The 14,515-nt window shown below is 39.8% G+C and overlaps 1 protein-coding gene across 1 annotated transcript; it reads left to right on the top strand.

Annotated features, from left to right (window-relative positions):
• Window positions 1–4,002: 4,002 nt before the first annotated feature.
• RB195_009492 (uncharacterized protein) lies at window positions 4,003–4,278 on the top strand (the record flags this gene model as incomplete). The annotated part of the gene is made up of 1 exon (XM_064190059.1): window positions 4,003–4,278. The coding sequence occupies one exon, from the start codon at window positions 4,003–4,005 to the stop codon at window positions 4,276–4,278; it is 276 nt and encodes a 91-aa protein (XP_064047642.1).
• Window positions 4,279–14,515: the final 10,237 nt, after the last annotated feature.

A 14,515-nucleotide genomic window follows, 5' to 3' on the forward strand; every position in this document is an offset into this window, starting at 1 on the left:
CGAATTAAATAGGATAATAACCTGCAGATAAATATACCATTTCAAAATTACTACAAATTTTCAAAAACGGCTATTCAAATGTGAATCGTGCTAAATTATGGTCCAGTAGTAGTTCAATAGTTAACGGGGATCGAAAAAGTCGATAAAAGAACATGACACACCAAAGAAAAGTAAGCAGGAGCTTGTGACTGGAAGAAACAAAAAGAAAGCAGGAACGAATAAGATCGTCAAAAAAGGTTAGAATTTGACCCATATAATTTTTAAATTTCGAATTTAAATCAGCGATTTAGGGATTTAGAAATACGGCACTATCAAGAAAATTGGAAAATTTCTAGAACTGAGAAAAAAATCTGACTCTGAGTTTGTGCTTATTTCATATTTTGAGGCAATACAGTAACATCCATAAACATTCGAGTATTTGAAAAGAGGACAGAAAAAATAAACTCAACAAAGAAGGATGTACAAGAACTATCACATCTATTATCGAGCATAACGTCGTCATTAAAGGCATCACTCCACGAATCTGAGGTGGTACGGACTTCAGGTGGAGTGCTCGTGTACGGCATAGTAGATCATGAAGAGGGGGGTGATCCCGTTCATTTCTTCCCAATTGCCGTAAAAAACGGCCCGGAAGATACGGCTTCGAGCGTTCCGGCGCACTTTCTACAACGAGTTCGATTGGAGCGCGCCAGCCTTGTGCGCGCGCCGCATCTTCCGGGCCGTTTTTTTACGGCAATTAGGAAGAAATGGACGGAATCACCCTTCTCTCCATAATCTACTATCCCGAATATGAATACTCCACCTGAAATCCGTACCACCTCAGATTCGTGGGGCGATGCCTTTAACGGTCCTCACCAAAGAACATCAACGCAATATAAATCCGAAAAAGACTTAAGATTCAACGTCTTATCAGATGTTTGAAAACCACAAAATCTCAAAAATCTAAGAATTACAGCTTCCTGTAACTCTTTTTTCGCAAGGATTAGATTCCGCAGTGCATGATGTCCAAATGTCCGGCAGTTTTTTGCTCCCATTACTTGCCCATCGCTTGAATAAATCCCTTCCAATGGAATAAAATAGGAAATTCTTATAACTACCCTTAATCTTTTTTTTTCTATCGGAAAGACAGGCTTTACTAGCAGATAGATGTACGTATACGTGTTCTAATCACGCTAAAAAGTCACGTTTGTCGTTATTTCTCACTTTTTGAGAAAACATCTTCGTTGGTACATTCGTGCGTATTTTTTTCCAGCCCGTATCTTCTTTTGCGTCGTAATCTCTTGCTAATGATCGACTATTGTTCCCTTCACATAAGGCGAACTCTATTGAAACTGAGGAACGAACTCAGCTCTTTTTTTGCACGAGTTCAAAAGTCATCCAGGAGAGCATCGTGTGTGGGTTGCAATACTATCGATGCATTTCACCCAAGGGACCATAGAAGAGCCATACAAGGAATTCAGTGCAGTTTGGAGAATTCTGCTTGACTGAGAGATCGCATAAAAAAATTAAAATAATATTCCGGAAATATGAAAAAGGTTGTAACATGGAAACAACAAATACAAAACCTTCCAAGAAAAATTTTGCTTAGATTGTTTTGCATGGGGAATTCCTTGAGAAAGAAAAAAAACCCGCCAGGAGGAGAAATCTTTTTGTTTTTTTGGTCCTCTAAATGAATAAAACATTGATGCCAGAGTTCGTTTCTACTGCCTTGTGAAATAGTTCGAAATTTTGAAGAGGAATGACAGCCGTAACTTCTTCTATTCCTACGTCGTTGGTTCCATAACAAAATTTCTGCTCAGAATTACAAATAACATGAGAATATTTCAATTTAAATTTTTAGGAAGGAAACTCAGTTGGTTTCGTTTCGGCCATCATCTCAATTTTCTTCTCCATAGAAGCAAGTACGTATAAACTTCACAAGGACAAAAATTGACATTGCTTTTATGCTTCCGTATTTTTTTAGAAGCCTTTAGAGAGAAATATAATGGAAAAGAGAAAGAAAAAGAGAGAGAAAAGGAGAGAGAAAAGGAGAGAAAAAAGAAGGAGCAGGAAAGTGAGAGAAAGAGAAAAATGACCGTCGCGAAAAGCCAGCTTAGCTATACCTTCCACTCTCGTATGAGCGAATTCGATCCTTTTTGTCGGTCGGAAGAGGATATGTGAATAAATCATCGCCTGCTCAATGCCGTACGCTCTACGACAAGCCGAAAATGTCCCCTGAGAAGCGTTTGATACTGCAACGACTTGGCCGTAGGCAGCGAAATTCACGGCCTTCAAATCTCCGATATCATATGTGAGTTTGAGGCAAATTAGCGGAATTCGCTGGGGGATTCGAATATCCACACAAATATCGCGTATAGCAGTCTCTTTCGTTCAAAAAACAACCGCAAGAATTTGGGTTTGAGACGAAAAAACGCGAGAAGTTACAAGAAAGTGGTGATGGAACGAGGTTCAGCACCTGCCGCTGGCCCGCCCGCTGCTCAATTCGCTGCGGCCGCGCAACCTCACCAAACGAAGTCGGTACAAATCGAATTTCGACGATGCTAAACGAATAATAGACGATGGGATGTACGCGTACGGATGTTGGCGACGAAGAGAAAAACCTGCCAGTTGCTGGTAGGCAGCAAGAAGCTTGTTATCGAGTGAAAAGCTTCAGACGAGAAGAGCGGAATCGTAGAACGAAGTGGTTGGATTCAGAAAAAACCATAGAAAGGATTATCGCAGACGAATATGTCGTGCAAATAAGTTCTTGACTTGCTCGAATTTTCAAGTACTAGGACGGAGATACCATTTCTTACGTATTGTAACCGTTTAGAATAAATATATCGAAAATTACAATCCGAAGAGGAACAGAAGAAAAAGATCCTTCTAGAATGAGAGAAAAATAACTGAACCTATTGGAAATGTTCCATTTCCTACCGTAATCGCGAGTCTTATAAATTGGACTTTTATCCAGCGCTTGTGTGAAATTGGTTCTAATCTATCCAATCCAAAGGAAAAAAGACGACACTCCAACACTCCAACCGAGAAAGTGAAGTTTTTTTGTGGGTTACTGTATTCACCGTATCTACGTTGACAAGTACTGTAGCAATTTCGAGTTGAACAGAAAATGTTACTAAGTTCAATAAATGGTAAAACTTCTAATTGAGCTACATTTTCATGGTAATTTAGATATCTTTGGTAGTGTTTGCTGCACGAAGCGCAAAAAGGTGCCAAAAATTTGAATTTCTTTATTTCTCCCTCAAACTGTAAATCTTGTAGATGTTTGATGTGAGATCAAGCATATGCAAATTACAAAAAAACCACCGAAGAGATCGCAAACCTCAAAAGTTTTGCCGTTCCCACACAGTTCGTGATAAAAGGTAAATTGCGAATGCGTTTTGAAGGATGGGGTTTCCAGAGCAGTTTTCAGGATGTTTTACCTATTCGTTTTATGTTTCACTTATGAGATTGAAACAAATAAATATTGGTGAGGTGGAGAACGTTAAAAAATATATACGTATATATTTATATATCAAACACATAGCGTAGTACGTAGCGACTTAATGTTGGACGTTGGACGAATCCTGAAGCAGTAGTGGATCAGGGAGAATGGGCACGACATTTCTATGTTCGCCACACCTCAGCGGCAATGCCCAGATAACTCTAAGAAAGGTGAATATTGATTTTTTTTGTGAAAACATGAAAGAATAAAAGAAGCGGCTCTAAAATAAGCAAAATCTTTAACTTTAACAGCAACTTAAACAGATAATAAAACGAGGGGGTTTGAAAACTGCTGCATATCTGGAGAGTTGAGAGGAAGTGAAGTCTTCAGAAGTTGACAGTAACAACTCATCTACGGAAAACTGCCGGATTCGACTGGTCCTGACCTCGTTGCGCCCCCTTACGAAACTTATGAAACTGGAAGCAGGATCTGAACGATCAGCAGATTACCGTTAAGCTTCATAGAGAAATATTTGCTTATGAACCATCGTGTATATTATAGGGCATGGAATTCTGACTGCTATGCGCCTCTGTCGCTGGCAGCCGGATCGTCATGTACCTGCGCATCACTGGCAGATGCAAAATGCCCTGCCACCCAATGAAAAAATAGTCGTTCCAAAACGACATGATGCACGGTGCATTTGCGTACGCGCTCGAAACGACGCGGTGGAGGGAGCAGTTCGTGCCGAGGTGACAGCATTACAAACTGCAGCGACGGGTGGTGCCAGCAAGGGTCCCGGTACGCTCCTAGCGCGTCGCCTCGCCTACACAACTGCACCGTGCTTCATGTCGTTTTGAGCCTACTATCGCTCTCAAAACCTCTCCACCGCTTGTAGAAGTTAGAATTGGTGAGGGCTCTTTTTCAAGAAAATCACAATAATTAAAAAGACCAAGAGTTACTGTAAGTGCAGGGTTTATATTAACGCAAACGACCGCGTTGATTTAGGCAGTACCTTTTGAAAAGGGGTTCTCGAGCGGAGAAACTGGTGGCCGGCAGTCCCACGAAAACGTAGGAACCGTTGAATATAAGTAAAACTTGTAGTAACACTTAGTATTGTGAACTCAACGTTCAACTGGGTTTCTGGTGGTCTCGCTGAATGTTTGGATTTAAATAAACAACTGAAGTGTTCTATTTAAAAGTCGAACCTAAAAGATTTCTCTACGGCGAATTTTCACTGAACATGCGCATTTTTCATCGGCTATCTCATTTCATTGCACATTTCATTGCAAACAACATAATCTAAAGGCATCACAGCACGAATCTGAGATTGCACGGATTTCAGGTGGAGTATTTGTATACGGGATCGTAGATTGAGGAGAGAGGGTGATTCCGTCCATTTCTTCCTAATTGTCGTAAAAAACGGCCCGGAAGATACGGCTTCGAGCGTTCCGGCGCGCTATTTTCTACAACGAGTTCGATTGGAGCGCACCAGCTTTGTGCACGCGCCATATCTTCCTGGCCGTTTTTTACGGCAGTTAGGAAGGAATGGCCAGCTGAAATCCGAACAACCTCAGATTCGTGGGGTGATGCCTTTAACCACTCAAGTTCAAACATCTCCAGAATTTGTCCGAGAAAGTTTGAGAGCACTTCTTAGCGACCAGTGTACATCTCTTCCTTCTCAGTGCTCATTTTCACGTGATTGATGAAATATTAGTGGCCCTTCTAAGAAGAACATCATCGTAGGATTCGGAAACCTCATGGCTAGTCTTCGTTCACCATATGCTCTCAAAAATTCCTCAATAGATCTGGGAAATTTAGTAGTTTTAAGTAGTTTAGGCATCTGTTGTGGGATAAAAAGATTTGCCCGATATTAACCACAAATTGCCCACCACGCTAAGAAAATCGGCATTCGCATTGATCAGACCGACAAGAAACTGTCACTGATAGCTCAGTGGATTGATAAGTCCTCGAGAATAGCAAGATTTAATGCGGTTCTTAAAAAAAGCCAGATTTCTGATTTTTTTTAGGAACCGCACTAAATCTTTAAGAATCGCATTAAATTCTTAAGTCTCATCCTATTTTATAGCTATTTGGCACAGGCGCACTAATCCGACGCCGTGGGACCCGTCTCACCTCATTTTATAGCTGTCTGGGCCCAGGTGGACCCGTCTCACCCCCACAATAAATAAAATAAACTGATGTATTGATAAGAGCATGAAAGAGAAGCAGAAAAGGAGTAGCAACCACACTGAAAACATAACGTGTGTGAATTTTCTGAAAGATCGGACTCGCAACTAATTGACATTGAAGAAAATAGGAAAATGTAAAAAATTTATTTGATTCACACAGTTTACCTATAAAATAATGGCCGATCAACTACTCTTAGCCTCCCCATCGGTCAGTTCGACTGCCGTCTGCTGGTTTAGGGCGAGTTTCTGCGAAATATTGGTGAAGAAATTCTAGAAGAAAACGCAGGAACCAAGGGATACGGTGGATGCGCTGCAAAACGCAGAACCATTTTATGGGAAGCTCCTTAATCGGATCTTTTTCTCCACAAATCACTAATCCACCAACGATCCACAGTCAACTCTTTATTGGTTGCCTTCTTCGCTATTGTTTACAATTTCCTTTCAGATTTCCGTCCCATCTCCGGTGAAATTTAAGCATTAAAGGTTTATTTGTAACATAATATATTTGAGAAAACGTTACTCTTCCCATAGAAAAACAAACTGCTTATGACGAAAACCTTAAATTTGAGATGCATCAGATATTATGAGACTTCACAGAAGTTCGCCATTCTCATTTATTCAGAAAAAAACTTGATTAAAAGGATAAAGGATAAAGTCACTGGCGTATCAATCCACTTGGGATGCGCCAACGCGTTTTACTGTAATTCCTAATCGTTGAGGTTTTGGAACGTTTGTTGGCGTATACAATGACTTGGGGGGGACAGCCGATGCGTCAACTCACTGCTTTTATCCTCCCAGAGAAGTCTGGCACCATTTTATCGACCCCGGAGGGATGAAAGGCTTGGTGAGCATTAGGGCGGATTCGAACCCTCGACCGTGTGGCTACAACGGACCTCTAACCGACTGCGCCATACCCGCCACAATTGAAAAAAAAACTTAATTAATTAATTAAAAACTCGATTAATCTTTTTTTTTTCTTTTTCCTTTTCCCACACGACGTGACCATGAAGCAGAAAACGCATGAAGCAACGATACTGAATGTCGAATGAACACTCTTGATAGAGTGAGATAAGATAGGGAGATAAGCCCTCTCTGAGCTGTGAACAATTATTTTTTCAAGCGGATTTTCTACTTTCTTTCTCGCCCACTCCTTTTTTCGCAAAACTGTTTCTTACTTTAGTTCACTCTCTCAGTTTTTTTGTGACACCTCCAGAATAAACCAATTTTACCACGGCTTTTATTTATTTTAAAACAGGTATAATTGCGCCGTAAACAAGAACAACATTATGAGCTCCTGCAGAGACATAAGCAAGTGTAGCGTAGTCGACTAGAGCTTCTGTTGTGACTGGGCAATCGATCGATGGTTCGAAACCATTCCAGCTCCAACCAAACCTTTCATCCTTCCGAGATAAATTGGTACCAGATTTGTCCTTAGGATAAAAACAGGGTACTTCGGCTAGCCACCGCAAGTCATTGTATAGGCCAGTTAAACGTTCGTGAACCTCAAACGATTCTGAATTGAGGTGAACGCGGTGACGCATCCTACGCGGAATGATTGCATGCACTGCCTGCACGCACGCCGTGCAATGTATCCGTTATCCTTGCCGAAGGTTAAGAAGATTCGTTACGCGGTAACGATAGTCTCACAAAATGAATTTGCAAAAGCACTAAGAGTACACTAACAAGGTAGCAAACAATAATTGAGATAGGAGGAAAATAAACAGGTATAAACTCCTAAAACAAGCAAGCTACATCGACAGGAGAGGACAAATAAGGGAAAGAGGGAAAGAAAATGAGAGAATACGTCTCGTACGTGGAACGAAGCCTAAAAACGGTATAGGTGGATTTTTACTTTTTTGTGTGAAACACAAAGGATCGAATGATTTGGTGCAAATAAAAAGTTAGGAGATGAACTCTTCGAAGGCAAGCAGGTTAGTTGCCCAATGTTCAGATAACGAAAAGAAATATTTTATAGAATCCTCATACATTTCTAATGTACAGAAAAAATAAGACAATATGTTTTGTTTATGAAAATGCAAAAGTACAGTACAGCTGTATAAATACAAAACAATAGACTAACGAATAAGAATTTTTTTTGCCATCCGCTTTTTAAAATGCATAGGTTATCTCTTCTAGAAAAAGCATGAATGAATGCAAAATTTCGTCACATTTCGCTTATCTAATATTTTACTTGTTTAATTTCATTTGTTCAATATTTGTTACATATTACTTTATTTACTTATTTACTTTATCTATTACTTACTATTATTTACATTTGCAATCGATTGGGACGATTGAAGATTTGCAAAACTTTGCGGCACATTATGGAATTTCTTTTACAAGGTCCATAATAGCTTCCAATTTTATTACGTAAATCCCTCAAGATTTGGCTAGTACGTAGAAGAACAGTGATTGTCATTTCCTGTATCAATACCATATCAAGAAGAGAAAACGGTAACGATCACTTTTTTTCAAAGAGACGCAACGTGACTGAGTAGTGATAAATAAAATCATAAAATCGAATAAAAAAGTGTTTTTCCCTCATAAAGCTGTGTTTCTATTGTTCAGGATAATACTTGACGATATTTCGTCGATTAAAATCGGTAGCACGCAAATGCCGCAAATGAGAAAACCATTATTTGGTTCCAAATGGTTTTTGCAAATAAAGGGAGAGAATTCCTTAGGATTATTCCAACTATTTCTTTTTTTGTTGCAAACAAAGAGTTTTATCGTCCACGGAAATGAAAGGATATTTTTCATAAAATAGAAGGAATGATTTTTTTTTATAAAATAGAAACGCTACGTCGCTGAACAGCTACCTTGGCAACATTGAATCGGCGCCGGGCTTCATAAATAACGCACACAGCAACCCTGAGAAGAATATGGCAAAATTTCATTCCTCAGCAGTTTAGGGTACACAACATTTTTAAGAACGATGATTCTAGGGCTGAGATGATTTAGTAGGATTGAAAAAGAAAAGAGGAAAGGAATTGATGGTAGCGCTAAAACTCTGCAAATCTTAACCACGCTATTACATATTTTATTTATAACAAATATGAACGCAGAAGCTTAAGGGAGTCTTGTGAGTGTTTTTGCAAACATTCTCCTGATGCTGCACGTTCCCATTCAGGCGAGATTTAATGGCGCCGCTGCTATTATACGACGGTTCAGGATAATCGGGAGACGGAATGGATAAGGTTTCGTGAATACTGAAAGTTCGAGAGGAAGTCGCAGCACGAACGATTAACTTCGTTCAAACTTTTAACGATTCACGCACAAAACTCGTCGGCAAATGGATGTTTTTGGGAGTTAGCGATGTGTTCAAAACTTCGAGGCGACACAGGATATCCGTCGCCGGGTGAACGAGTGCGTGATTTGCGCGTAAATTCGAGTCTGACATGAAAGAGGTTCAGAAAAAAGGCGCTGTTCATCGAAAAAATGCTGCGAATTGTGTGAAGCGGCGTCAATTGCACGCATCGTTGCGATTCGCTGCGTCTAGCAAGTATCTGAAGGGATCGGATTTCCTTTGAGCAAATAACTTGCGTCTATGACGATGATGACGATGAATAATTCTAGTTTCAATCAATAGACGTGTATTGCATAGCGATAGGTGTACACGATAGGTTTTGCAGCAAAACTGAAGATTTTTTCCACAAGAGATATTTTTCTAAGTAAAAAAAAAGGATGAGGGAGGAAACGGCTTCAATACAGCGCCATCTTCACGCTTTCCTGCTATCAAGGTTTGAAACGGAATTTAATAATCCGGAACATCAACCGATAATCCACAAAAGGGACGAACACTTTGATCGTTTATTAAGAAAGTTTGATCGAAAGTGAGCAACTCGAGAAACAATGGGATACTGTAGAAAGACGTCATTCCAGTTAAGGTCCCCCTTCGCCCTCTGTGACTCCACGCAGTTTCCGTAGCATGCAACGTGCGGACAACATTTGCTTCCATGGATACTGTAAGGGAATACGTTGCGTATATGTTACGGCGTACATACACCACCCATAAAGTGCTCATCAATCGATATTTTCTTGGTCATAGATATTTACATATGTTGCAGTTATATTGGACGAGTCTATATTGGATATAGAGCAGTTGGAAAGAGGTTCCGATGTCTGCACGATCAATCGGAAGTTCGAATCCGCCCTAGTGCTCACCAAGCCTTTCATCCCTCTGGGGTCGATAAATTGGTACCAGACTTGTGTGGGAGGATAGAAACACTTACTTGGTACATCGGCTGACCCCGCAAGTCACTGTGTAGGCCAGTTACTCGTTCGTGAACCTCACAAAATCCTGAGTTGAGGTGGACGCGTTGGCGCGTCTCAAGCGGATTGGTTAACGCCAGGCACTTTATCCTTTATCCTTTGTATTGGACGGAGGCGACGATGTAAAGTATCGGGATGGTCGTGGATTTAATGTTGGCTCCGTCCTTCCTTGACCTATCTTCAAAGTCTCCACAACTAAATCCAAAGTTTCAGAAGTTTTCATGTTCATTTTGAAAGTTCTAAGAACAGGGTCAGTTTTAAAGTTTCAAATGGACACTGTCTATCAAGTTCCATCTAAGGGGCATGTAGAAAATTTTGGAAAAAAACTACTTAAGTCTAGAGTGCTGGATACAATAAGTCATGGAGTAATAACAACAAATTACTTTGTACCTCTGTGGAACAAGTTCTACTACGAGAATGCAGAAACAAAAACAGCCACAAAAACAACCGAAAAACGGCTACAACTAGTAACTAAATAATAAATAACAATAAATAGCAAATAACTAAGTAATAAAAATAACGATAAAATAAGAAAAATAACTACTTGTTAGTTTGTATAATAAAATGTGAGAAAGAAAATGATGTTGAGCCGTTGACTGTGCACACGTCACGCAACAAAGACATCTTAGGCTTTGAGAATAGATCACATTTCGAAGAAGAGATCGTTTTCTTATGAAAATTGATAGGCGAATTGAGCAGAGCACTGCTGCGCATCATCCCCTTAATTGTTCTCGCCGGCTCCGCGGACAAGTTTCCAGTTAATTATTTATTGCAAAGAACAAAAAGAGTGTTTCCTCAGTCATTTGTTACCGGATGGTGGAGAAAGCAGAAGAAGGGCTTTCGAGCGATCCACCAAGCGGGAGTGAGGTCATGGAACAGGAAAAAAGTGCTTTTCTGGTTTACGTATTATTTTCACGCGCTTCCAGTACAAGCAATGGACACATCTGTTTTGTTTCGCTTTTAATTCATTTTTTTCTTAAAAAAAGAAGTGTTTTGACATCCGGAGAGTGTCAGGATAGGTTTTATTAACTACATATTGTACCTTGCAAGCGGTTCCATGTGAAGGCAAATATTAGCGACGTTAAATCTTCCAAAGTAAGAGTATCATAAAAATAACAATGTTGACAGCTGCTCCAACTGCGCAATCATTGACGTTTTCTGGATCGTCCTCTTCTTAATAGTCTACAGAGTCGTTGGGAGACGGGATCACGCAAAGCCCTTTCAAGGGACTTCCTGGGCAACTAGGGAGATTGAGCTAAAAAAAATCCAATCACGCTAAAATTTTATGCTTTCAGCATTACTGTGCTCACTGTAAATAGATTCCCATTCTACTTTTCATAAGGTTTTAAGCGTTCACTAGGAAGAAAAATGAAAACAAATAAATAAAAAAATAAACAAATAAAGGATGAAGGATAAAGTGTCTAGCGTTAGTCAATCCGCTTGGGATGCGCACCCACGTTCACTTCACTTCAGAATCGTTTGAGGTTTACGAACGTGTAAGTAGCCTATACAATGACTTGGGGGGCTAGCTGATGTGTCAAGTCAGTGTTTTCATCCTCCCAGACAAGTCTGGTGCCAATTTATCGACCCCGAAGAGATGAAGGGTTTGGTGAGCACTAGGGCGGATTCGAACCTCCGGTCGATTTTGCTGCAGCCACAGCGGAACCTTTTACCGATTGCGCTAAACCACCCCGAAAAATAAAACCTAACACTTCATAAACCTCGAGAGAAGAAATAAACAGCAGTGGAAATCGATTATGAACAAAATGAAATTGCCTTCTCGAAAGAGGCGACAACGCAAAAATGAAAATATGGGTAACGTTTATGAGAAAATCAGATGATATTTTAATATTTTAAGGTGACCGAATACAGTATCTGGGATGTGTGATTTTGTTATGGAACTATTCGTGTAATGCGTTACTTTCCTTGGCTCAGATTTGTTGATGTCACTCCTATTAAGGTAAGCACTGTACGAAGTTCCGATTCTGGGTTGTTATAGACATACGTCGCACATGTAGCACGTATTGTAGCGCAGATAAGAATACCCTTTGCTAACTCCACAAAAAAAACAGTAAAAAAAACTTGTCGATTATCGGTCTGAGCCAAGATAGTTAACCCTCTCTATATCCATTTGGATCAACGATTTAGGCTCTTTTGGTTCTTGATTGTAGATGTGATATCTTAGGTAAAGATACCGACTTGTTGTGGATAAGGCGTTTGATAAGGTATGTCATGGATGTTGTGACCTTCCAGGCTCTAAGGAAGGCGACGATGCAGAAACGTTAACCCCAATGAAGAGTGCTAAAAAAATATTGACTCTCGTTTCACATTGATAATTAATCAACCAGTAACAGTCATTATGTCAGGATTCAAGGAGGATTGAAATTTTACGCTTCGGACAGTAAAAGCGTTTCTTTGCGGAAAATCACCTTGTATCACCGTTGTGTAGCCGCTGTCAAAGGAGATCTGGGAAATTGACTTATCATGTCCTCAATTTTTTTATCATTCTTTATCATTCTTCAGAATCCTCAGTAGTAATAATTTAAAAGTTATAATTTCTCCCCTATTACTAAAGGATTGAATATTAAATGAGCAAACATTGTTTGTTGTATATATTTCACATTTATTTATATTATTGCGACGTCGACTTGTGGAGTAAAGCTGTACTTGTTCTTTTCAAAAAAGAAATGAGTATGAATTCCGCGTTTATCCGGAAGAGATCTGGCGTTGCAGAGTAAGATTAGTAGAGAACTTTAGACAGAAGTTCATAGCCACGCCATCCCACGTTATTAGCTAATCTCACACTTTTTTTTCTACTCTCTATTCATATATCCGTATATTCACACATATCATTCTTGTTACAGTGGAATCACATCGGATCCTGTTACAGATTGCAATATACATGCTCGTATTTCACTTATAAATAAGTGAATAAAGCGATAGATATTTTTTTGCGTTCGCATGCTCGATGGTTTCAAAGCGTCCTCTGTAGGTCAAGCAAGTTTTATATCGCTCGGGCCCATAAAGTAGAAACCAACATGTCTGAGGACGGGAACACTGACATTGACTTGATACATCGACTAACCTTAGCAAGTAGTTAGTCATTTATGGGATGCCTTTTAGCGCTGTAAAAGGAAATAAGTTTTTTTTCTGCCAAATGCATCCTCATCTCTACGGAAGTAACGAACCCTGCATTAAGTAATAAGGTCCCAGAAAATACTAACAACATACAATTCGATTGCAACACGGCACATTGTTTTTTCGTGGGTCCCTGGAGTAACTGCGAGTGCCTGTCATTTTTATGGCTTGCTTATTTTTACTCTGAGATCGATCCTATTGTCATTTCTTGTCACCTATCCGGAATCATGAGTTTCATACGATCGTCTAGTAAGAGTTCCCATGGAGCATAAATGACGCGTTCCTACTCTTTCACATCCACAAAAACTATACACTTGGGAATATGGCGAAGCAACTCTCAGTGTGTAAACAATCTAGCTGCAGCCGATGCTCCAAAAAAATGTTGGTCTTGGGAAATCTCTGAAAGTTCGCGAGAACTCTTCGGTGTATAAGTTTTTGATCTTTTTTACGATAAGTTTTCTAAGAGGAGAACCATCCTTAATTGCACATATAAAGAACAAAGTGCTTCCACTTAAAGGCATCACCCAACGAATCTGAGGTGGTACGGATTTCAGGTGGAGTATTCGTAGGCGAGATCGCAGATTATGGAGAGGTGGGTGATTCCGTCCATTTCTTGCTAATTGGCGTCCCGAAAAGATTGAACGATCTTTTTAGAAGTAACTAGCAACGGTATGCGTCGTAATCAAGAACTCCCGCGAGCAGCTGCTAACCTTAAAGGATGAAAGCGATGCCGAGTTCCTAGAACAAGCATTTTTTGAAAGGTCAATTGCAGTTAGATTGTTTTCGCGTGGAGAATTGCTTCGTCATATTCCCAAGTGGGTGGTATTTCCTGGAAGTGGAAGAATAGGAAAACGTCACTTGCTGCTTGGCAACTCGTACTAGTCGTTCGTACGAAACTCATCGCTGCGGAAACTCTGTCGCATCACGTAGTTGTTTTTCTTTCTGGTACAACCCACAAAGAACAAATATTTGATCTCTTAAGGGACACTGTGCAGTGTTGGAATGACAAAATTTCGTGATTACTTTCCACTAAGGAAAAAATACAACAACGCATGAGCTGAAAGAAAAGGATACCAAAACCAAAAAAATCAAAAAATGGACAACTTATAAGCTTGTAAATTTCTTCTTTGTGAACAGTAAAATTAAAAAATAGTGAAAATAAAACCTAAATAAGGTCAAAAATGCTACTCCATAAAAAGTAATAACAATTTGTTATTATATAACCACTTCCAAACCAATTTTAGTTGGACAACATAGTGTGCAAGAAGTACGCAGAAACAGAGGAACAACTCACAAAATGGTAATAGAATGAGAATCCTTGAAAGCTACCGTATACAGTAATTGCCTTTTTTCTGTTTGTTAGTATGTATGCAAGTGTATCACGGCTGGTGTAAAGAGACAAGTGCAGCGTAGCCATTTTGCTGTAGTGACAGGAATGCATCTCATGTTTGGCTCCGGAGCGCCACTGAGCCTCAGTCGTGATCATCTGACCTCC

Source organism: Necator americanus, chromosome III (assembly GCF_031761385.1).
Source record: "Necator americanus strain Aroian chromosome III, whole genome shotgun sequence".
Classification (NCBI taxonomy): domain Eukaryota; kingdom Metazoa; phylum Nematoda; class Chromadorea; order Rhabditida; family Ancylostomatidae; genus Necator; species Necator americanus.